This window comes from Oncorhynchus mykiss, chromosome 19 (assembly GCF_057628025.1).
Source record: "Oncorhynchus mykiss isolate SJ-2025 chromosome 19, ASM5762802v1, whole genome shotgun sequence".
Classification (NCBI taxonomy): domain Eukaryota; kingdom Metazoa; phylum Chordata; class Actinopteri; order Salmoniformes; family Salmonidae; genus Oncorhynchus; species Oncorhynchus mykiss.
In genome coordinates, this window is record NC_143040.1 from 60,931,633 (window position 1) to 60,956,363 (window position 24,731).

At 45.0% G+C, this 24,731-nt stretch overlaps 1 protein-coding gene across 3 annotated transcripts in view; it reads right to left on the reverse strand.

The window, feature by feature from the left end:
* Nucleotides 1-24,731, reverse strand: part of ahctf1 (AT-hook containing transcription factor 1) — a 49,031-nt gene that overhangs the window by 10,513 nt on the left and 13,787 nt on the right. For all 3 annotated transcript variants that reach the window (XM_090209635.1, XM_021574673.3, XM_021574674.3), the window contains 26 exons: nt 23,044-23,128; nt 22,503-22,653; nt 19,356-19,488; nt 18,926-19,107; nt 18,729-18,790; nt 17,018-17,146; nt 16,785-16,875; nt 16,462-16,551; nt 16,055-16,195; nt 10,433-10,537; nt 10,137-10,233; nt 7,501-7,624; nt 7,265-7,321; nt 6,886-7,032; nt 5,538-5,728; nt 5,273-5,417; nt 5,003-5,134; nt 4,676-4,823; nt 4,413-4,563; nt 4,184-4,276; nt 3,817-3,973; nt 3,359-3,574; nt 2,394-3,222; nt 1,873-1,978; nt 1,663-1,784; nt 87-364 (listed from right to left, as the gene is read on the reverse strand). In XM_090209635.1, coding sequence (XP_090065761.1) covers nt 87-364; nt 1,663-1,784; nt 1,873-1,978; nt 2,394-3,222; nt 3,359-3,574; nt 3,817-3,973; nt 4,184-4,276; nt 4,413-4,563; nt 4,676-4,823; nt 5,003-5,134; nt 5,273-5,417; nt 5,538-5,728; nt 6,886-7,032; nt 7,265-7,321; nt 7,501-7,624; nt 10,137-10,233; nt 10,433-10,537; nt 16,055-16,195; nt 16,462-16,551; nt 16,785-16,875; nt 17,018-17,146; nt 18,729-18,790; nt 18,926-19,107; nt 19,356-19,488; nt 22,503-22,653; nt 23,044-23,128 — 4,162 coding nt within the window. The remainder of the gene's footprint in view (nt 1-86; nt 365-1,662; nt 1,785-1,872; nt 1,979-2,393; nt 3,223-3,358; nt 3,575-3,816; nt 3,974-4,183; nt 4,277-4,412; nt 4,564-4,675; nt 4,824-5,002; nt 5,135-5,272; nt 5,418-5,537; nt 5,729-6,885; nt 7,033-7,264; nt 7,322-7,500; nt 7,625-10,136; nt 10,234-10,432; nt 10,538-16,054; nt 16,196-16,461; nt 16,552-16,784; nt 16,876-17,017; nt 17,147-18,728; nt 18,791-18,925; nt 19,108-19,355; nt 19,489-22,502; nt 22,654-23,043; nt 23,129-24,731) is intronic.

The window sequence follows — 24,731 nt, forward strand, 5'->3', positions numbered from 1 at the left end:
ACTTTTAACATCAGTCACCCACAGCATTTAGGTCTACACTGCTTACATGACTGAGTTATGAAATCCTAAGACAGTCACTGTTTTACCTTTAGGTCTGCCTCTGTGGTGACCAATGAGAGCACAGCTGCATCCTGCTCCGATAGTGCAGGCAGGAACTGGGGGTGTGGCTGCAGGGGCGGGAGCTGGTCCAGGAAGAGAGAGGGGGGCGGCAAGGGGGCTTGCTGCCTCCCGTTCCCCTGCACCTCCTCGATGACCTCCACCTCGCTGCCCGAGTCCTGCTCAGCAGGACCATCTGACTCATCTTCATCATCATCCTCCAACACAGAACTAGAGAGTTCCTCACTGTCGTTCAGGCTCACCACAGCTACAGGGAGGGAAGAGCCCCATCAAACACACTCACTAAAGGTAACATTAGCTATTATGAGTAGCGATGCACCGATTACATTTTTGCCCGATACCGATATTTCCTTGCAAAAAAAATCCACTACTGATAAGATATTTACATTTTTAGCAGCCTTTTAAGCATTCTAGTACAGTTAAATAGTTAACACACACACAAACACAAAACAGATGCAGCGGTCTAGGGCACTGCATCAGTGCAAGAGGCGTCACTACAGTCCCTGGTTCGAATCCAGGCTGTATCACATCCGGCCGGGATTGGGAGTCCCATAGGGCGGCGCACAATTGGCCCAGTGTTGTCCGGGCCCTCATTGTTAATAAGAATTTGTTCTTACCTGACTAGCTGGCTGCATACAACGTTAGCGTTGTGCAACTGAGTTAAGTAGCTGGTTAGCTATGTATGTTCATGAACTGAAGTTCAATTTCAAAAGTGGCAACCTAGCTAATACTTACAAGGATTCCAAAATCGTTGCTTAGAATAATGAAAAAGACCACAGTTTCTACTGGTCATTGTTTTCAGGCTGGTTGTATTGGTGCTAGCTAGGTACCAAGCTAAAGCTAGCTACCCCAGTTACGGTTGAACAAATGATGCTTCATTACCAACGCGGTATTGTAAACATTGTTTGTGGCCGGTGTTTGCTTGTTTGCAGACTTTACAGCTTTGACAGTGCTACTATATATTTTTTGACACGCAAAGACCCAAACGGCGTTCCATAGTATGATTGTCGTGAAGCTAATAGCAGCGACGCTATTACTGTGGTTGATTGTCAAGGGCAATGAATCCCATTATCTTGCCTTTAATGGATTTCACCTTTGAGTTGTCTCGCTGAAATGTTCTTACTCTTCGATCCACACAGCAGACATTGTGGGCTAGGTTAGGAATGCTGTGTTGCACGTGTAGAGCAACATTTTACGTGCCGTTATTACGTCATGTATGCACGGTACCTTTGACATCGGTTTTAACATCGGTGTTAAACTAGACATCGGATGATACCGATGTTGGTATTTTTTAACTAATACCGTCAGATTCCGATATGTTCACCGATATATCGTGCATCTCTAATCATGAGCATTCCAGACCATTATTGGTCGGTATTAGCCCAGAGAGGTGTCAATCCCGCTGCCAGCCAATAAAAACACAAAATCCTTTGTGGTTGTAGCTCGTACAGTGAGCCCGTGTTAGATCTCTGATCGCATGACCTAGAAGTTAATGTATGTGACAAATAAAACAGTCATGAGCAAGAGGTGAGAGAGGTCACTCACATTGGGAGTCGGTGCCCGTGGGGTCTGAGGTGGCTACGGACAACAGAGACTTCTGGGTGGTGAGGGCCAGGGGGACGGCTGTAGGAGTAGACTCCTCCTTTACCACATCACACACCGGCTCACTGCCCAGGGGAGAGAGAGGTTTAATATCAATAAATGGTTGTAAGCACATACACAACCAATATTGTTGGGATGCGTTTCAGGACGTACCTGTTGAAGGATGTCCAGTTGTCAGAAGCCTTGTGGATGCCCGAGCGGGTCAGGGGAGGAGACAGGTCGTTGCCAAACAGATGGCGCTCCACAAACTCATCCAGATCTACAAGAGCAAGAGAGGAATCAACCAGGTTTAAAATCAAGTGCATCAAGATGAGTCCTGTCTGGGTAAAACTCTTCCAAGCTTAGTATTTCGATGTGGTTAGGTTTAGCTCGGTTACCTGCACTGAGCTCCCCCTCACAGGCCCTCAGTACATTATCAAACCCTAAATCACCTCAAACGGGCGTGCCTTTGCACAGTGAGGATAATCTAAACTAATCTAATCTAAAACATTAACGTTTTTGATTGAACACACATTTTTGGTGTTCACTTTGCCTACACAGGTTTGAATAATTTGACACCATCTACACAGAGCTGAAACCAAGCAGGACATGAATGTAATGTATTTAATTTGTCTACTGGAGCATCTGTAAGATCCTGGCTGAGTGATGTCCTCACAGGTGGGTGGAACCCTCACCAGTGTGTTCTGTGGCATCCACAGGTTTCATTGGTTCAGTGGGTTGAGATTCATCCTCTTTGGGAGTTTCCTCCTCCACCACCTCCGCAGTCTCCACCTCAAGCTCATGGTTGGGCATATCAATAACTTCCTGGTGAAGGTTAGATTCCTCAACCACCTCCGTGTCAGGAGTTGGTTCTACTGCCTGTGTGACCCTTGGTTGGACTACAATTTCCTTTTCCGCCTTAGGCTCTTGGTCAGGGCTGACCTCCATCTCCCCTACTTCCTGGTCCAGCTCCACTTCCCTGCTGACCGCCTCTTCCTTTACTTCCAAGTCCTTGTTCTGCCCTTCCTCCAGTGACAGGAGGAGAGTCAGCTCATTGGCTGCTGCAGGCTGCACTTCCTCCTTTGAGAGTGGGGCTTCCAGTACTGCTTGAGTTTTGAGGTTAATCACCACTTCATCATCATCCTCATCTGTGACCTCATTGGCTGGATGTTGCAGCGCCTCCATCTCCAGGTCTTCAGGCAGAGGTGCATCATGGAACTCCAGCGTGGTGTCCGTTGAAAGGACAGAGGCCTGGCTCGTCTCCAAGCCTAGGCTGAGTCGTCCTGGTAACGTGCTAGGCAATGCAGTTACCACGACAGAGGAGCCGCTCTCAGACGCTCCACTCTCTGGTGAGGGCTCGCGGACCGGTGGTTGCAGGAACTTCACATGTGTCACCTTCACCTCCTCCACCTCTTCCTGCTCTTCCTCATCATAGTCAGCAGAGTGTGAGGTCCAGGCCTCAGGTCCAGCCTTTGACAGTGGAGAGCCTCTGGTCAGCAGGCTAATCTCATTCTCGGTTGCGATCTGTAGAGTACAAAACAAATCATTAACATGGTACACAAGGGTAAAGTATCTGAAAAGTTTGTTTGTTCATAAGAAAGACTCTCTCAATTCCACTGTTATGTTGCTAAATAAGGCCCAGTGGTCCAGGAGGTCTTACCCCGTTGCTCCAGTGGAGGGTGCCTTTCTCTGACTGCGAGGCAGTCTCCTCGATGAAGGTGATGCGACTCTCCTTGGGGCACAGTGGGGGGGTGACAGAGCGCCCGGGAGAGGCAGAGGGGGTGGCCACGGGGGTGGGGCGCAGGCTGCTCCTCAGGATGGACTGAGGGGTGAAGGCCGAGAACAAGGGACCGGACGTTGCCAGGGCTCGCGCTCGCTACGGGAAAGAAACAACCATTTGAGTTTCAAACACACAGTTGACAACCCACTGCAGCAGGCTTAGGTCTCAGGCACAGTGGTGTTCAGGACCATGTGACTTCTAGTAGGAGTTCATTCCCAGCCAAGCTATAAAACTAGGGGATTTCCAGTCATCGTGCCAGTGAGCATCAGTGTCTAGGATGTGGGAGCATGTGTGACAGTGGGGACAGTCGACACCCTCCCCTTTTGTCTGGGTCTTACCTTGACCACCTGTGGAGTCTGCAGCAGGCTGAGCTCAGGGGCCTTGTTGATGCTTTTGGGGGGGTTCCAGGAGCTAGCTGCCCTAGGGGGTGTCAGCAGGGGTCGTGCCCCCTCTGGAGGAGTGGTCTGAGAGGGGTGAACCACTAGGTCCAGCACCCTGGGGGTTGTGACAGGAGGAAGGGTTAGGAAAGCATGTCAGATGTATTGAAATCAACATGTGTTTCTCTTACACAAAAGACTAGCGGCATGTCATTTATAGCTCATCTTACATACTTTCACCCAAACCTCTCATTGACATGGTTGTATGATTAACGTGAGTCTGAGTTCGGTGGGATTATGTCAAGTTGAGGTTCGGTGTGTGTCGTACCTGGACTTCCTCTTGGAGGCCATGGTGATAGGCGTGCCCACGAAGGCCTCGGGCAGATCCCGGGAGGGGAAGAGCACCTCCGCTGCCCTGGGGCTGGGTGGCGTGGAGAGGGGAAGGGAAACAACTCAATTGAACAGATCAAATCCAGGGGTGGATAACCCATCTTTACCACTTACTTACATCTTAGTCAGAAAGGGGGGGGTTGGGGACAGGGCGGTTGGGGTCTCACCTCTTGAGTGGGGAGGACTGGGGCGTGGGGTTCTTCCCCACCCACACCTCCTCGATCTTCGACAGGACGCTGTTGATGAACGCCGCTCTGGTCAGCACGTTCTCATTGGCCGACCGCTTGGCGATGGTCGACAGCGGCTGTGGCCGCGACACTAAGAAGAACACACATTATCGAAGTCAAGGGTCACGCTGAAAACATAAATCGAACCTTGAAGCGTGTACAGAGCAGTGTAATAAGAAGCTAGGAGGGACAAGGTCACGTACCCTCTCTGAGGATGGTGGAGGGGTGGTGGTATGGCTTAGCTCTTTCCGTGGCCAGCTTCCTCTGGACCCGAGGAAGAACTTTCCCGTACTGGTCCAGGATTGAGTTCCTGGTTTTGGTTCTCTCCTTCAGCTTGGGATCCCTCTCGTTCTGGAGAACAGATATATGAACGGAATGGAAACATTAAGGGCAGAATTCAGCAACATGTCATATCAACACACACGTTAGGGTGACTTATTTCTAAAAACCTGCACAACATTTCTCGTAGCATATGTTCTGTATTGGTGAAGTGTATAAATAACCATGAGTTTATTTAAATGTGAACGTACCACCATGTTCATCTTGAGGGTGTGGTTAAGCTGCAGGGCGGGGACGTAGTTAGCCTGCTGCAGGTAGTGCATCATCAGTAGCTCTCTGTTCTGGAGACCCCCTGTACCCTGCAGGAACCTCTCCAAGCACTCCTACACACACACACACACACACACAGGTAAATCTTCAGAGATGGGATTGTCACATGAAAACACATGTTATTGATGAGTATGCCAGGGTCGTGATTTCGCCCTGGTAGAAAGGAAAGTTGGGGGAACAAGGCATCCTACTTGTTCAGCCAGACCCAGGGGCAGTTTGAGCAGCTCCTTCATGAGGCCAAGCTCCTGACAGGTCTGGTAGAGGAAACTTAACAACTCCTCCGTGTTCAGGCTGTTGGAGTGCTGCCTCAGCATGGCCCAGGCCTCCACCAGACACCTACACGGAGAGGGGTTACACAGACGTGTTAACTGTACCAGGAAGAAGAAAAAAAAACATCACATCACCGTCACTGTTAGCACGGATGCTAGCTAACACACACACACTTATAACAGCCACCTGTTGTGTAGCAGCACAGCCAGGCAGAGCTGGGCCTGAGCAGTGGAAGAGAAGGGGGGCTTCATAACGTGGAGGTAGCGCAGGGCGATCCCGTGTTTCCCCTGGCACATGAGAGCTTGCAGGATGCGATCATGCTGCCAGCCCCACAGGGACGGGGACGTGGTGGGGTGCAGCAGCATCTCCAGGGAGTTCTGGAGAGGGTCAAAGTTCAGGTGTCAACTAGATGAAACCATTTTATCACTACCTTTATCAAATCAAATTTGTCACATGCACCGAATACAACCTTAATGTGATTACTTACAAGAAAAAATAGAAAATATTTACTATATAAACAAAAATATAAATATAAATAAAGTAACAAGAAAATCACATAACAATAACGAAGCTATATACAGGGGTCAATGTGCAGGGGTATACCGGGTCAATGTGCAGGGGTACAGGTAAGTCAAGGTTATTTATATACTGACTACGCATAGACAGCGAGTAGCAGCAGTGTAAAAACAAAGTAAATATTCCGTGTGGCCATTTGATTAATTGTTGAGCAATCTTATGGCTTGGGGGGGTAGAAGCTTTTATGGAGCCTTTCGATCTTAGACTTGGCGCTCCGATACCGCTTGCCATGCGGTAGCAGAGAGAACAGTCTATGACTTGGGTGGCTGGAGTCTGACAATTTTTAGGGTCTTCCTCTGACACCACCTGGTATAGTGGTCCTGGATGGCAGGAAGCTGGGCCCCAGTGATGTACTGGGCCGTATGCACTACCCTCTGTGGGGCTTTTCGGTCAGATGCCGAGCAGTGGGTGAACAGGGAGTACAGGAGGGGACTAAGCACACACCCCAGAGGGGGCACAGTGTTGAGGACCAGCATGGCAGATGTGTTGAATTGGAGTGGGTCCAGGGTTTCTGGAGTGATGGTGTTGATGTGAGCCATGAACAGCCTTTCAAAGCACTTCACGGCTACCGACACGAGTGCTACGGGGCGGTAATCATTTAGACAGGTTACCTTCGCTTCCTTGGGCACAGGGACTATGGTGATCTGTTTGAAACATGCAGGTATTACAGACTCGGTCAGGGAGAGGTTGAACATGTCAGTGAAGACACTTGCCAGTTGGTCTGCGCATGCTTTGAGTACACATCCTGGTAATCCGTCTACCAACGAATCATTCTATGAAATAACTCACTGTACACATTTGAAATTCCACATGCAAGGTTTGAGTTACGGGGAAAAGGCCCCATCACAAACCAAACACTATCCTTGCTAAATGCTAACTTCCAGATAGTCTTCTAAAATGTGACTGTTATAACCCTGTATTGTCTGGCCTGTATATGTGCACGTGTGCGCGCGTCTACCTGGTGGTCGTGGTGGTCCAGCAGCCAGAAGCCCTGCACCAGTTTGACCAGGCCGATGGGGATGGCGAAGGCAGTGGGGAAGGACTCCACAGACCCACCGCTCTTGTTGGGGAAGGAATACATCACATCCAACAACAGGTAGATCACCTGGGGGGGAAGGGGTCAAGGCTCACACATAGAGAGAAGAAGTGTGTTCTGTCTCAATATACTCTGTGTGTGTGCAGAAGAGTAGGTCTGTATGTGTTAGGTGGATTTCACGAGTCTAGGCACTTGTGTGGGTTAGGAGTGTAAGGACGGGACACAGCATTTAAAATCAAACCAATTCCCTGATATGAACACTTGGATGGTTGCGAGGGAACCCAGTACAGAGCAAGGATACGATGGCGTGCTTAGCAGATTCATCTATGTTCTCCAGGAGGTAAATATCCAGCAGGCCCTGTGGACAGCAGAGAGAAGATCAACACTAGGTGTGTTTTAGCTTCTGTTATACTATGTCTACATCTAGATGGAATTCCATGGAAATCATTCAGAGTACGTGCTCAAGGTAGGAAGTTAGATCCTTGTTTGGCTCTGTGTGTTTGTGTGCGCGTGAATGCACAGGTACCAAATGCTTACGTGTAGCGTAGGTGGCGGATACTGTCCCGTCCCGCCCTCGTCCCGTTTCCACAGGTCAACCAAGCGATCACCGCATTGGGCGACTAAGCCATCAATCATCAGGCAGTCTGCACACCACTTCCCCCTGAGAAGAACAGATGGTTCATTCTAAATATTGATGGTGGTTGAGGTGGTCTTACGTGAAATGCATTAGTTTCCCAAAACAGTCTTTCACAGTAGGACTCTACAGTAGGAACATGGACACTAATATGAGACATGCATACCAAATATAGGGTGTTTCTCAATATGCATACTACCGCACTGCACGCTCTCATGCTCAGAGTACATTCTCAGAGGACGTTCTCGAGTACGTTCTTGTGAGGACAAGAGTGTGGAGAACATATAAAACATTCCCTTTGACAAGCACCCACACTCCAAATGTATTACCTTACGCTGCACCTCCCCATTCACTGAACCTTTATCCAGCCAGGACAATGGCAACAAGACAAAACATACAAAAGTAAATGTTTTACTTCATAATTATCAGCTAGATGTGTGCGAATCGTAATAATCGAGCTAGCCAGATAGTTAAACAGGCAAAAGTGACCAAAAATGAATGTTATGCAAGGTAGATTAAACACTTGTAGGTAGCTAGCTACCAATTCTTCATGGCTATCCAGCTAACAGTAGTAGCTAGCCAGTTAGGCCTATTGACTTTGTCATGACTGTCCTGACCAGGTCAGGTTACAGGAGACCACAACCCTACAGATTCTCTCTCAACCCCAACAGAGGAGGAGAGATCTAGGGGTCTGAAGATGTGGGGGGGTTTTATGACCCCTCACGCCCCTGGTAAATCTCAGGCCACAGACAAATTCCTTTGTCCTGTCACTATGGAGAACCAGCCTCAGAACATTAAACATGAAATAAAGGGACTTTGGAACAATGGTTTCCGTCAGCCACAATGGTGGTCATGACGATAGATGGAATATGAAAATGTATGTCATTTTTGTTGTTATGAAAGGTTAATAGATGACGTTATTACGAAAACATTGTAACGTGAAGAGTTTTCCTAGTATATGTTTGATGTTTATACATTGTACGTTGTGTGGAAAATGTCCAAATCAAAGGGAATGTTTTGGTAAAGATGAAATGTTAAGTTAGTTGTCTAAAATTGTATTTGAGTCAAATCTAGACCTTGCCTCATTAACTTGGTACGCCCAGAGAATTGCCCTAAAGGGGGTTACACCCACTTCTGACCCAAGGGTATAAAACCTGTGAGTATAGAATTTACAGAGGAGACTACGTGACCCAAGCTGCAGCCAAGGTCTAAAAACTCAAGGAACTCAGAACGCAACAAGTTTGAAGACAAAGAAATCGTTTTCTACCCAAGCTACGGATGAGTAAATGTGTCTAAGCAGGTGAATTCAAGCCGGACCCCTTAGCATCCAATCCCAGCGAATTGTGGTATCTAAAGGGTTTCATTCCTATGCTGTGAGCTCTGAGCTACAGAGCTGCCTGTCCTCAGAAGACCCCTTCCATAGCAAGGGTGAGGGAACAGACTCCTAAGCCAAAAGGACACAGACATCGAGAGGATGATCAGAGAGGTGCGCAGGAGAAGTACGTCATCGAGCAGCTAAACGGTCCCCTGAACGGTCCACGCAGAGAATCCTTGAAGGTCTACCCCACGTAATTACATCATTATATTCTGACACATAAGAGCGGCAGTTTGGGGCAAGGCTAGGGTTAGAATAGCATAGCTGACAAATTCACCCAAATGTATATTTCTCTCGTGTACTTTCTTTTTCCTCTCTCTCTTTGAAATCCCCATTTTGGGTAACGCGCCATAGTGTGTTGGCCCGTTATACTAAGTTCTAATCAATAGCCTATAAGGTGTTTTGTCTATGTGTATCATCATTTTAGCTTTTTAGTAAATAAATATTCAACTAAGATTGGTGTGGTACGAGACCCGGGTCCGTGCAAATTCACGGTCTATACGACGTTCGTTCAGAACGAGATTGGTAGAGGTAACTGGTTAATTAGCGGCTGTTGTGAAATCGATATTCTGATATTCTTTGAGTTAATTTGGGAAATAGAAACTCAATAAAAACGAGTTATCCCATGGTGCTTTCAGGTTAATGAGTTAATAATTGCTTGATTCAGTTAATCACGCAATTAGAAACTTTTAACCATTCGATGAACAGTCGTCACATTAACTAATACAACTTATGGGCTTGCGATCTATGGTACGTAGGCAGGTAAACATGCCAAAATGAACACAGCATATATTTATTAACGTATCAAGATACAATACTGTAGTCAGGCAACATATGAGATGTGAATAGGAAACATTAAGACATGTTGCATCATATTTCTTTGCATACATTTCCGATGAATCTTTCAAACGGAGTAGGCATTCGATAAGACCCTTCGTGCTCCATTTTGAAACTTTGACTTGGACTCATACTCCCAACGCGCCCGTGCTCGGAGCACAGTGGTATGCATTTTGAGAAAGACCCATACCGTATACAAGATCACAAAAACAGATCTTCAGAAGAATGACACAGGGGGGACTAAGTTAAACTTCTCCTGTCTCTTCTTGTTGATGTGTTTTACTATCAGTCCTGTACAAGCTCGTGGATGATATGAACAGCACTCACTTGGAGAGCTGCTGCAGCTCCTCTCTGCGGATGGTGTAGTAGTTCTGGTTCACAGAGTAGCTGTAGAAGGGCCGGGGGATCTGCACAGCATCCTCATCTGGTTGACAGGGGAATTAAAACTATTACAAACCTATAATAGTGGACATCTCTAGCACTGCATCTGAAATGGCACCCTACTCCCTATGACGTACACTACTTTTGGTGTACATGGTGAAAGTGGTCTATGTTCCAAAAGGTGGCATGGAATATGGACTGAACTTAAATGTTTGAACTGCTACCACAGTACGTGGTCTTACCGGAGCCCTCGGGCAGGAGTCCAGTCCGACAGAACCAGAGGACCACCTGGGCGTACTGAGAGATAAGGCTGGACACCAGATTCTTATTGATGAGACCCAGCAGACCTGCACAAATAACTGCATTATAACACCCAATTCTGACATATCATGACATGGTATGTAGAGGCACATAAATCAAATGACATTTTATTAGTCACATGCACCGAATACAACAGGCGTAGACTTCACAGTGAAATGCTTACTTACAGGCCCTTAACCAACAATGCAGATAAAAAAAATACCTACAAGAATAAGAAATAAAAGTAACAACAGCAGTAAAATAACAATAGCGAGACTTTATATAGGGGTGTACCGGGAACAGAGCTTGTGCGGGGGCACCGGTTAGTTGAGGTAATATGTAGGTAGAGTTATTAAAGTGACTATGCATAGATAACAGTCTGGGTGACCATTTGATTAGGTGTTCAGGAGTCTTATGGTTTGGGGGTAGAAGCTGTTTAGAAGCCTCTTGGACCTAGACTTGGTGGTCAGGTACTGCTTGCCGTGCGGTAGCAGAGAGAACAGACTATTTATTTATTAATTTTATTATTTCACCTTTATTTAACCAGGTAGGCCAGTTGTAAATGAGAACATGTTCTCAACTGCGACTTGGCCAAGATAAAGCAAAGCAGTGCGACAAAAACAGCAGAGTTACATTGGATAAACAAACGTACAGTCTATGTACAGTGTGTGCAAATTAAGTAAGATTAGGGAAGTAAGGCAATAAATAGGCCATAGAGGCAAAATAATTACAATTTAGCATTAACACTGGAGTGATAGATGTGCAGATGATGATGTGCAAGTAGAGATACTGTGGGGCAAAATAGATTTTTTTTTTTTTTTACAAAAATAGCAATATGGGGATGAGGATGTTGGGTGTGCTATTTACAGATTGGCTATGTACAGGTACAGTGATCAGTAAGCTGCTCTGACAGCTGATGCCTAAAGTTAGAGGGGGAGATAAGTCTCCAGCTTCAGTGATTTTTGCATTTCATTCCAGTCATTGGCAGCAGAGAACTGGAAGGAAAAGCAGCCAAAGTAGGTGTTAGCTTTGGGTATGACCAGTGAAAAATACCTGCTGTAGCGTGTGCTACGGGTGGGTGCTGCTATGGTGACCAGTGAGCTGAGTTAAGGCAGGGCTTTACTTAGCAAGGACTTAGATGATCTGGAGCCAGTGGGTTTAGCGATGAATATGTAGTGAGGTCCAGCAGACGGGAGCATACAGGTCGCAGTGGTGGGTAGTATATGGGGCTTTGGTGACAAAACGGATGGCACTGTGATGGACTGCATCCAATTTATTGAGTAGGGTATTGGAGGCTATTTTGTAAATGACATCGCCGAAGTCGAGGATCGGTAGCATGGTCAGTTTTACGAGGGTGTTTGGCAGCATGAGTGAAGGATGCTTTTTTGCGAAATAGGAAGCCAATTCTAGATTTCACTTTGGATTGGAGATGTTTGATGTGAGTCTGGAAGGAGAGTTTATAGTCTAACCAGACACCTAGGTATTTGTAGTTGTCCACATATTCTAAGTCAGAACTGTCCAGAGTAGTGATGCTTGTCGGTCGGGCGGGTGCGGGCAGCAAATCGGTTGAAGAGCATGCATTTCGTTTTACTAGTATTTAAAAGCAGTTGGAGGCCACAGAAGGAGTATTGTATGGCATTAAAGCTCATTTGGAGGTTAGTTAAGTGTCCAAAGAAGGGCCAGATGTATACAGAATGGTGTCGTCTGCGTAGAGGTGGATCAGAGATTCACCAGCAGCAAGAGCAACATCATTGATGTATACAGAGAAAAGAGTCAGCCTGAGAATTGAACCCTGTGGCACCCCCTTAGACTGCCAGAGGTCCAGATAAGTCCCTCCGATTTGACACACTGAACTCTGTCTAGTAGTTGGTAGTTGGTGAACCAGGCGAGGCAGTCATTTGAGAATCCAAGGCTATTGAGTCTGCCGATAAGAATGCAGTGATTGACGGAGTCAAAAGCCTTGGCCAGGTCGAGGAAGACGGCTGCACAGTATTGTCTTTTGAAGAGGGGGATGACTGCGGAAGCTTTCCAATCTTTGGGTATCTCAGACGATACGAAAGAGGTTGAACAGGCTAGCAATAGGGGTTGCAACAATTTCTGCGGATAATTTTAGAAAGAGAGGGTCCAGATTGTCTAGCCCAGCTGATTTGTAGGGATCCAGATTTTGCAGCTCTTTCAGGACATCAGCTGTCTGGATTTTGGTGAGGGAGAAGGAGGGGGCAGCCAGGTGGAAAGCATGGCCAGCCGTAGAAAAATGCTTGTTGAAATTCAATTATCGTAGATTTATCGCATAGGTTTAAAGATTAAATTATTGTGAATCCAACCACTGTGTCAGGTTTCAAAAATGCTTTATGGCGAAAGCATACCTTACGATTATTTGAGAACATAGCCCAGCAGACAATCATTACAAACAGTAACCAACCAAGTAGAAGAGTTACACAAGTCAGAAAATTAATGACTTACCTTTGATGATCTTCATATGGTTGCACTCAGAACACATTCATTTATTCAATAAATGTTCCTTTTGTTCATAAAGCCTCTCTTTATATCCAAAAACCTTTTCTTCAGTAATCCACAGGCTCAAACACAGTAACAGGCAGACAAAAAAATGCAAATTGTATCCGTAAGGTTCATATTAGAGGTCGACCGATAATGATTTTTCAACGCTGATACCGATTATTGGAGGACCAAAAAAGCCGATGCCGATTAATCGGCCAATTTAAAATATATATATTTTTATTTGTAATAATGACAATTACAACAATACTGAATTAATACTTATTTTAACTTGATATAAAACATCAATAAAATCAATTTAGCCATAAGTAGATACTGAAACATGTTCAATTTGGTTTAAATAATGCAAAAACAAAGTGTTGGAGAAGAAAGTAAAAGTGCAATATGTGCTATGTAAGAAAGCTAACGTTTCAGTTCCTTGCTCAGAACATGAGAACATATGAAAGCTGGTGGTTCCTTTTAACATGAGTCTTCAATATTCCCAGGTAAGATGTTTTAGGTTGTAGTTATTATAGGACTATTTCCCTCTATACCATTTGTATTACATTAACCTTTGACTGTTGGATGTTCTTATAGGCACTTTAGTATTGCCAGTGTAAAAGTATAGCTTCCGTCCCTCTCCTCGCTCCTCCCTGGGCTCGAACCAGCAACACAACGACAACAGCCACCACATTGAAGCAGCGTTACCGATGCAGAGCAAGGGAAACAACCACCCCAAGGCTCAGAGCGAGTGAAGTTTGAAACGCTATTAGCGCGCGCTAACTAGCCACCCATTTCACTTCGGTCACACCAGCCTCATCTCGGGAGTTGATATGCTTGAAGTCATAAACAGCGCAATGCTTGACACATAACGAAGAGCTGCTGGCAAAATGCACGAAAGTGCTGTTTGAATGAATGTTTACGCGCCTGCTTCTGCCTACCACCGCTCAGTCAGATACTTAGATACTTGTATGCTCAGTCAGATTATATGCAACACAGGACACGCTAGATAATATTTAGTAATATCATCAACCATGTGTAGTTAACTAGTGACTATGATTGATTGTTTTTTATAAGATAAGTTTAATGCTAGCTAGCAACTTACCTTGGCTTACTGCATTTGCGTAACAGTCAGTCTCCTTGTGGAGTGCAATGAGAGAGAGGCAGGTCTTATTGCGTTGGACTAGTTAACTGTAAGGTTGCAAGATTGGATCACCCGAGCGGACAAGGTGAAAATCTGTCTTTCTGCCCCTGAACGAGGCAGTTATTAACCAACCGTTCCTAGGCCGTCATTGAAAATAAGAATGTGTTCTTAACTGACTTGCCTAGTTAAATAAAGATTAAATATAGGTGTAAAAAAATAAATAATCAGCAGATCGGCGCGCAGAAATACCGATTTCCAATTGTTAGGAAACCTTGAAATCGGCCCTAATTAAATCGGCCATTCCGATTAATCGGTCGACCTCTAGTTCACATAAACATGTCAAACGATGTTTATATTCAATCCTCATGTTGTTTTTAGCCTAAATAAATCGATAATATTTAAACCGAACAATAACGTCTTCAATATAAAAGGTAAACAAGAAAGGCACTCTCGGTCACGCGCATGAAAAAGCTCTGTGACACAGCAGGGTCCACTCAGACTGCTCTTACTCCCTCATTTTTCAGAATACAAGCCTGAAACCATTTATAAAGACTGTTGACATCTAGTGGAAGGCATAGGAACTGCAATTTGAGTCCTAAGTCAATGGATACTGTAATGGCATTGAATAGAAAACTACACACAAAAAAAATCTTAATTCCTGAATGGATTTTTCTCATGTATCCACCTGCCAAATCAGTTGCTATACTCAAGACACTATTTTAACAGTTTTGGAAACTTTAGAGTGTTTTCTATCCAAATCTACCAATTATATGCATATCCTATCTTCTGGGCCTGAGTAGAAGGCAGTTTAATTTGGGCACGCTTTTCATCCAAAATTCCAAATGCTGCCCCCTACCCTAGAGAAGTTAAAGTCTCCGACTACCAGGAGCGCCGCCTCTGGGTGAGTGTTTTCTTGTTTGCTTATGGCAGAATACAACTCATTCAATGCTCAGTGCCAGCCTCTGGCTGTGGTGGTATGTAAACAGCTACAAATAATACAGATGAAAACTCTCTCTGTAGGTAGTGTGGTCTACAGCTTATCATGAGAAACTCTACCTCAGGCGAGCAATAGCTCGAGATTTCCTTCGGTGTCGTGCACCAGCTGTTGTTTACAAAAATACATAGACCGCTGCCCCTTTCCTTACCAAACGCCGCTGTTCTATCCTGCCAGTACATCATATAACCAGCCAGCTGTATGTTGTGTCGTCGTTCAGCCACGACTCCGTGAAGCATAAGATATTACAGTTTTGAATGTCCCATTGGTAGTTTAAACTTCCTCGCAAATCATCAATTATATTCTCCAACGATGGCACGTTTGCTAGCAGAATGGAAGGAAGTGGGGGTTTATTCGATCGCCTACAAATTCTCAGAAGGCAACCTGCCCTCTGGCCCCTTTTTCTCCGCCTCCTCTTCACACAAATCATGGGGATCTGGGCCGGTTCCCGAGAAAGCAGTATATCGTTCACTTCGGGCTCGTCAGACTTGCTAAAGGTTAAAAAAAAAAGGATTCTGCCAGTCCATGGTGAGTAATTGCAGTCCTGATGTCCAGAAGTTAATTTCAGTCATAAGAGACGGTAGCGGCAACATTATGTACAAATTCAGTTTAAAAATGTTACAAACGCAAATAAACAATTGGTTGGGGACACGTAGAACGTCTGCCTTCTTCTCTAGGGCCATTTTAGTAAAGGGTGTGTTAATGGCTCTAATAACCACAGGGAGTGAAAGCCACCAACCAAGACACTTGTGTGAACCCCGTCTCTGCCTCTCAAAATATTGATATTTTGAACATTTTCTCTACAGAAGCAAAGTGATATTCAGTTGCATGAGCACCGCAAGCCACTCTGCTCGGTCAACGACCAGTGCTTCAACGTTAAAATAAATAAGCCTCCTGGCAACGGTGCCCCTTGTCTGAATTAGGCTTTACCTCGCTGAGTGAGATCCTGTGCCTCTCTGAGCAGACAGTGGAAGATGGTGCTGAGGTTCCCCAGTAGCCTCTGGCTGTGCTGCAGCAGCTGAAGGGTCGGGGAGTCAGTGAAGTTAGATGAGCTGTCAAACAGGGGAGCACCTGGGGGGAGACAAAGAATAAGGGCAGACGGAAATCAGAAAACACAGCCCAGATTGCTGGACCTCCTCACGTATAAGAACATCTATTGCCCGAGGAAAACATATCAAATCCAAAAATGCTTGAGGAAATCACATGACAACACAGCTGCAAGTTGCTATAGTTACCAACCAAATACACAGCCATGAGTATTATTTTTAATGTAAACCAGAAGGTCAACAAGGTGTTGACAGAGTGTCATGCTGATCACTGTGGTAGGAAACACTCACATATGCCATCCAGCTGCTCCTTGGTGTGAACCACCTTGTCCCAGGCCCACTCCAGAATGTAGCGCAGGTTCACCGCAGAGCCTGGTTGCTCTGTGAAGCAAACACCACCATTTTACATTAGAGAGAAATCCAATCTAGGGGTGCATCTCAATAACCCAAACTGTCTGTGTCACCCCGTCTCCTTTCCTCTATCTGCAAGGATGTGAATATCTGAAAGTGATTCACCTGTTGTGTGTGTTCGGATCAGTGTACATGTAGTACAGGAGATGAAGCCAGGGTTGATCTAAATAACAGGGTGCCAGTGTTGTTATGCAGTGTCTCACCCTCAGCGGTCCACTGCTTGATACAGCTGGTGATCAGGCCCAAGGAGCTGGTCTCTATGGCTGTAGACAAGATGGCGTCCAACTGCTCTTCCTGACCAGAGAGAGGAAGAGAGTCCGGCACATTGAGCTAATGCATTCACATATATAAAATAGTCCTTAAAAACCTTTAGACACTGGAAAGTTTGTACCGCAAAAAGGAATAACCGTCAACCTCCCAGAAGCTGTGTGTGTACCTGAGAGAGGCTGGAGGGCTGCACGTCAGCCAGGCGAGAGGAGAGCAGGCCGGACATCAGGCAGCGAGAGTAGCCATTTGAGATGACATCACTGGAGCAGGGAGCAGCCTTCTTCAAGAAGCTCAGAGTCTGAGACAGCAAGAGATAGTTCATGTGATTCACAAGATAACATCCTGCTGTATGGACAATGGATGGCTTAATAGTCAACTAATTGAAAGTCGTCATGTTAGCCACTTGTACAGTGCATTCAGAAAGATACAATACAGCCTTGTTCAAAAATTGATTAAATCGTTTTTCCCCCTCATCAATCTACACACAATACCCCATAATGACATAGAAAAAAACAAGCTACAAGCTTGGCACACCTGTATTTGGGGAGTTTCTCCCATTCTTCTCTGCAGATCCTCTCAAACTCTGTCAGGTTGGATGGGGAGTGTTACTGCACAGCTATTTTCAGGTCTTTCCAGAGATGTTTTATCGAGTTCAAGTCCGGCCTCTGGCTGGGCCACCCAAGGACATTCAGAGGCTTGTACTGAAGCCACACCTACGTTGACTTGGTCGTGTGCTTTGGGTCGCTGTCCTGTTGGAAGGTGAACATTCAACCCAGTCGGAGGTCCTGAGTGCTCTGGAGCAGGTTTTCATCAAGGATCTCTCTCTGTACTTGGCTCTGTTCATCTTTCCCTCGATCCTCACTAGTCTCCCAGTCCCTGCCACTGAAAACTATCCCCACAGCATGATGCTGTCACCACCATGCTTCACCATAGGGATGGTGCCAGGTTTCCTCCAGACGTGACGCTTGGCATTCAGGCAAAAAGTTAAATCTTAGTTTCATTAGACCAGAAAATCATGTTTCATGGTCAGAGTCCTTTAGGTGCCTTTTGACAAACTCCAAGCAGGCTGTCATGTGCCTTTTACTGAGGAGAGGCTTCTCTCTGGTCACTCTACCATAAAGGACTGATTGGTGGAGTGCTGCAGAGATGGTTTTCTTTCTTGAAGGTTCTCCCATCTCCACAGAGCGACTCCGGAGCTTTGTCAGAGTGACCATCGGGTTCTTGCTCACATCCCTGACCAAGGCCCTCGTCTCCTGATTGCTCAGTTTGTCTGGTCAGCCCGCTCTAGGAAGAGTCTTTTTGGTTTCAAACTTCTTCAATTTAAGAATGAGGTTCTTGGGGACCTTCAATGCAGCAGACATTTTTGGTACCTTTCCCCAGATCAATGCCGACACAATCCTGTCTCGGAGCTCTACGGACAATTCAATCGACCTCATGGCTTGGTTTTTGCTCTGACATGGACTGTCAACTGTGGGACCTTATATAGACAGGTGTGTGCCTTTCAAAATCATGTCCAATCAATTGAATTTACCACAGGTGGACTCCACAATCAAGTTGAAAAAAACATCAAGGATGATCAATGGAAACAGGATGCACCTGATTTCAAGTCTCATAGCAAAGGGTTTGAATACTTATGTAAATACAGTTTTTTTTTAAATATAAATTTGCAAATGTCAAAATACCCGTTTTTGCTTTGTCATTGAGGTATTGTGTGTCGATTGATGAAGAAAATCTTTAATTTAATACATTTCAGAATAAGGCTGTACTATAACAAAATGTGGAAAAAGTCAAGGGGTTTGAATACTTTGCGCATGCACTATAACTATCTTTGCAACGATACAGATGGAGAAAATACACCAAAAATGTAGGGATAAACTCACCTCTTTCTGATACCCAGAGCAAGTTAAATGCACAATACCAGTGTTGAGCAAACAGGTTGCATCTGTTCCAAGGAAAAACAAATTACCAAGTCATGACAACATTTACAAAACTTATCCGAATGGCTTTAAAGAGCTAAATGTATTTCTATTTGCTCAGGGTGTTGTGTGAAAAGGCTTGCGCTGTGTGTCCAACTTGCCGAAGTTGTATGTGGTGGGTTTGAAGAACTGTTCTGGCGGGGGGCAGGTGTAGGGCAGGCCGCGGCTCAGGCTGCGCTCGTGCACCAGGACGTCCAACAGGGGGCAGGGTGACGTCATCTCCACCACCGAATCCAGAGACCACACGGCCAGGTAGGGACAGCTGCGCAGAGACTCCCCCGTTCTGACACACACGTTGGTTTCATATTCATGTAATCATGTAAAAGCTTACTATCAACCCCAAAAATGATGTCCCATCAACACTCCTTCCCCCAAAAAAGTAGACTTGTTTGTAAAAAAAAAAATGTTTTAAACCAACTACATTCATAAATGAATAAATAACCTGATTGATAAACGCCTGGTATTCGGGTAAATTGGACACAGCATGCGATTTAGGCGGCTGGTGATGGGATATTAATGTCAGAATGTTACCTCAGAGAGTCAGGCATCTGTGCATGGTACCATCTGTTGATGTCAAAGACGCCGATGTAAGTGGAGGGGTTGCCCTGTCCGTAGGCCTTCACCTGCCAGCTGAAAATGGACACGCTGGTGTCTGGAGACGCAACTGATGGGGGAGAAAGGAGAGAAGGCCTTAGTACAAGCCGTGACCACAACAATGAAAGCGCAAGCACCTCATACAGTTGAAGTCGGAAGCTTACATACACTTAGGTTGGAGTCATTAAAACTTGTTTAACAACCACTCCACAAATTTATTGTGAACAAACTATAGTTTTTGCAAGTCGGTTAGGACATCTACTTTGTGCATGACACAAGTAATTGTTTACATACAGATTATTTCAATGTATCACAATTCCAGTGGGTCAGAAGTTTACATTCACTAAGCTGACTGTGGCTTTAAACAGCTTGGAAAATTACAGAAAATGATATCAGAAGCTTCTAAAGCCATGACAGGCTAATCCAACTCAAATCATCTCAATCATCAAGTTCGCGGACGACACTACAGTGGTAGGCTTGATTACCAACAACGACGAGACGGCCTACAGGGAGGAGGTGAGGGCCCTCGAAGTGTGGTGTCAGGAAAATAACCTCACACTCAACGTCAACAAAACAAAGGAGATGATTGTGGACTTCAGGAAACAGCAGAGGGAGAACCCCCCTATCCACATCGATTGGACAGTAGTGGAGGGGGTAGTAAGTTTAGTTCCTCGACGTACACATCACTGACAAACTGAATTGGTCCACCCACACAGACAGCATTGTGAAGAAGGCTCAGCAGCGCCTCTTCAACCTCAGGAGGCTGAAGAAATTCGGCTTGTCACCAAAAGCACTCACAAACTTCTACAGACGCACAATCGAGAGCATCCTGTCGGGCTGCATCACCACCTGGTACGGCAACTGCTCCGCACACAACCGTAAGGCTCTCCAGAGGGTAGTGAGGTCTGCACAACGCATCACCGGGGGCAAACTACCTGCCCTCCAGGACACCTACACCACCCGATGTCACAGGAAGGCCATAAAGATCATCAAGGACAACAACCACCCCGCTATCATCCAGAAGGCGAGGTCAGTACAGGTGCATCAAAGCAGGGACCGAGAGACTGAAAAACAGCTTCTATCTCAAGGCCATCAGACTGTTAAACAGCCACCACTAACATTGAGTGGCTGCTGCCAACACACTGACTCAACTCCAGCCACTTTAATAATGGGAATTGATGTAAAATATATCACTAGCCACTTTAAACAATGCTACTTAATATAATGTTTACATACCCTACATTACTCATCTCATATGTATATACTGTACTCAATACCATCTACTGCATCTTGCTATATGCCGTTCTGTACCATCACTCATTCATATCTTTATGTACATATTCTTTATCCCTTTACACTTGTGTGTATAAGGTAGTAGTTTTGGAATTGTTAGGTTAGATTACTCGTTGGTTATTACTGCATTGTCGAAACTAGAAGCACAAGCATTGCGCTACACTCGCATTAACATCTTCTAACCATGTGTACGTGACAAATACATTTGATTTGATTTAATTGACATCATTTGAGTCAATTGGAGGTGTACCTGTGGATGTACTTCAAGGTCTACCTTCAAACTCAGTGCCTCTTTGCTTGACATCATGGTAAAATCTAAAGAAATCAGCCAATACCTCAGAAAAAACAATGTAGACCTCCACAAGTCTGGTTCATCTTGGGAGCAATTTCCAAATGCCTGAAGGTACCACGTTCATCTGTACAAATAATAGTACGCAAGTATAAACACCATGGGACCACGCAGCCGTCATACCGCTCAGGAAGGAGACACGTTCTGTCTCCTAGAGATGAACGTACTTTGGTGCAAAAAGTGCAAATCAATCCCAGAACAACAGCAAAGGACCTTGTGAAGATGCTGGAGGAAACATGTACAAAAGTATCTATATCCACAGTAAAACGAGTCCTGTATCAACAAAACCTGAAAGGCCGCTCAGCAAGGAAGAAGCCACTGCTCCAAAAACACCATAGAAAAAGTCAGACTACAGTTTGCAACTGCACATGGGGACAAAGATCGTACTTGTTGGAGAAATGTCCTCTGGTCTGATGAAACAAATATAGGTTTGGCCATAATGACCATCGTTATGTTTGGAGGAAAAAGGGGGAGGCTTGCAGAAGAACACCATCCCAACTGTGAAGCATGGGGTGGCAGCATCATGTTGTGGGGATGCTTAGCTGCAGGAGGGACTGGTGAACTTCACAAAATAGAAGGCATCATGAAGGAGGAAAATTGTGTATACATTGAAGCAACATCTCAAGACATCAGTCAGGAAGTTAAAGCTTGGTCGCAAATGGGTCTTCCAAATGGACAATGACCCCAGGCATAGTTCCAAAGTTGTGGCAAAATGGCTTAAGGACAACAAAGTAAAGGTATTGGAATGGCCATCACAAAGCCCTGACCTCAATCCTATTGAAAATTTGTGGACAGAACTGAAAAGCAGGTGCGAGCAAGGAGGTCAACAAACCTGACTCAGTTACACCAGCTCTGTCAGGAGGAATGGGACAAAATTCACCCAAATTGTTGTGGGAAGCTTGTGGAAGGCTACCCAAAACGTTTAACCCAAGTTAAACAATTTAAAGGCAATGCTACCAAATACTAATTGAGTGTATGTAAACTTCTGACCCACTGGGAATGTGATGAAAGAAAAAAAAGCTGAAATAAATCACTACTATTTTTCTGACATTTCACATTCTTAAAATAAAGTGGTGATCTAACTACCCCAAAGACAGGGAATTTTTACTAGGATTAAATGTCAGGAATTGTGAAAAACTGAGTTTCAATGTAGTTGGTTAAGGTGTATGTAAACTTCCGACTTCAACTGTACATCCTTTTCGCTCCAGGGTCGCATTCATTAGAGCACACTGTGGCAAATAATTTTGCAAAGGAAAACAAACGTAAATTTCCTGTTGGACAAGTTCAGGTAGCCCCACTCCTTTTCGGTCCGTTTGGTGTCTAGTAAATTAATACCACCCACGTAGGTAATAAAGAAATGTTTTGGTTGTTGTTGGTTTTCTGGTCACTTAGACACCAATATAATCCTGAAAAGATTTGACTTGAGATGAAGGAAAAGGTACCTTCGTTCATGCTGTCGTCTCTGTCAGGGTGGTGTCGGAACTTCTCGATGGTCTGGCAGCTGAGCAGGCGGGTGTTGGTGGCCTGAGCCCTCAGGGGGAAGGCTGTGCTGCTCAGCTCCTGACTGTACCGTTCCTCACAGTACTCTAGACCCTAGGAAAGAGACGGAGGGGGAGAAAGGATTGACATTAATACAGCACCAATGGAAAGATTTAAAGGTCTCAAAGCAGTGAAAGCACCACATTTAAGTAAGAAATAAATACGGTTGGGCATAATAGATCACTAAATGACATCTTCAGGACTGAAACATTGAGAAGAAATGTTGGAAACCAGCAAGCTTTTGGGCTTTAACACCACAATCGCGGTCCAAACACTTGACCCTGAACATCCAGTTGACGGTCAGTACAGTCTTGACCAAACAAAAGGGGCATTGAACAGAAATTGGACCTGTCTCGATCCATGCTGGAAGCGGGAATAGCTACTTATTTCAGTTAGACAGAACAAAATCTTTGAGGTAAAAACATGGGTTGAAATTACAGTTACCTCATAGAGGATCTTTCCTGAGGCTAAACACTTCCTCTCACTGAAGGCCAGCTGGAGCAGGTGCAGACTGACCACATCTCCCTCACTGGAGAGGGAGAAAGAGGGGGGAGAGAGGGAGATGTGTTAAAGGGAAGCAAATACACCAAGTAATGTGTATTGACATGAGGTGGTTAATGCTGCATGAGTATTTATGCAAAATAAAGGCCAACAACGTGCTATGACCACTGAGCACCATAGCTGCATTCACTGGACCAATGCTATATTTGCATACAAGCTGTAAAGTGTGGAGCTTCCACCATACTGTTTTCACTGATCCAGTCCACTGTATCAGTCAAAAGTTTGGACACCTACTCATTGAAAGGGTTTTTCTTTATTTTCACTATTTTCTAAATTGTAGAATAATAGTGAAGACATCAAAACTATGAAATGACATATGGAATCATGTAGTAAAAAAAATATTTGAGATTCTTCAAAGTAACCACCCTTTGCCTTGACAGCGTTGCACATTCTTGGAATTCTCTCAACCAGCTTCATGAGAAATGCTTTTCCAACAGTCTTGAAGGAGTTCTCACATATGCTGAGCACTTGTTGGCTGCTTTTCCTTCACTCTGCAGTCCAACTCACCCCAAACCACCTCAATTGGGTTGAGGTCGGGTGATCGTGGAGGCCAGGTCATCTGATGCAACACTCCATCACTGTCCTTGGTCAAATATCCCTTACACAGCCTGGAGGTGTGTTTTGGGTAAATGTACTGTTGAAAAACAAATGATAGTCCCACTAAGCGCAAACCAGATGGGATGGTGTATCTCTGCAGAATGCTGTGGCAGCCATGCTGGTTAAGTGTGCCTTGAATTATAAATAAATCGACAGTGTCAACAGCAAAGCAACCCCCACACCATCACACCGTTCACCTTCTGTGTCTCACAAATACACGGCAGATGGAAACAAAAATCTCCAATTGGGACTCTCATCAAAGGACAGATTTCCACCGGTCTAATGTCCATTGCTTGTGTTTCTTAGCCCAAGCAAGTCTCTTCTTATAAGTGTCCTTCAGTAGTTGTTTCTTTACAGCAATTCGACCATGAAGGCCTGATTCAAGCAGTCTCCTCTGAACAGTTGATGTTGAGATGTGTCTGTTACTTTAACTCTGCTTTTATTTGGTCTGCAACCCAATGAACAGTTAACTCTAATGAACTTATCCTCTGCAGCAGAGTTAACTCTGGGTCTTCCTTTCCTGTGGCGGTCCTCATGAGCGCCAGTTTCATCATAGCGCTTGAGGGTTTTTGCGACTGCACTTGAAGAAACTTTCAAAGTTCTTGACATTTTCCGATTGACTGACCTTCATGTCTTAAAGTAATGGACTGTCATTTCTCTTTGCTTATTTGAGCTGTTCTTGCCATAATATGGACTTGGTCTTTTACCAAATAGGGCTCTTCTGTGTACCAACCCAACCTTGTCACAACACAACAGAAATGCATTAAGAGGGAAAAAAATTCCACAAATGAACATTTAACAAGGCATCACCTGTTAATTCAAATGCATTCCAGGTGACTACCTCATGAAGCTGGTTGAGAGAATGCCAAGAGTGTACAAAGCTGTTATCAAGGCAAAGGGTGACTACTTTGAAGAAACTTAAATATAAAATACATTTTGATATGTTTAACACTTTTGATTGAATGTGTTATTAT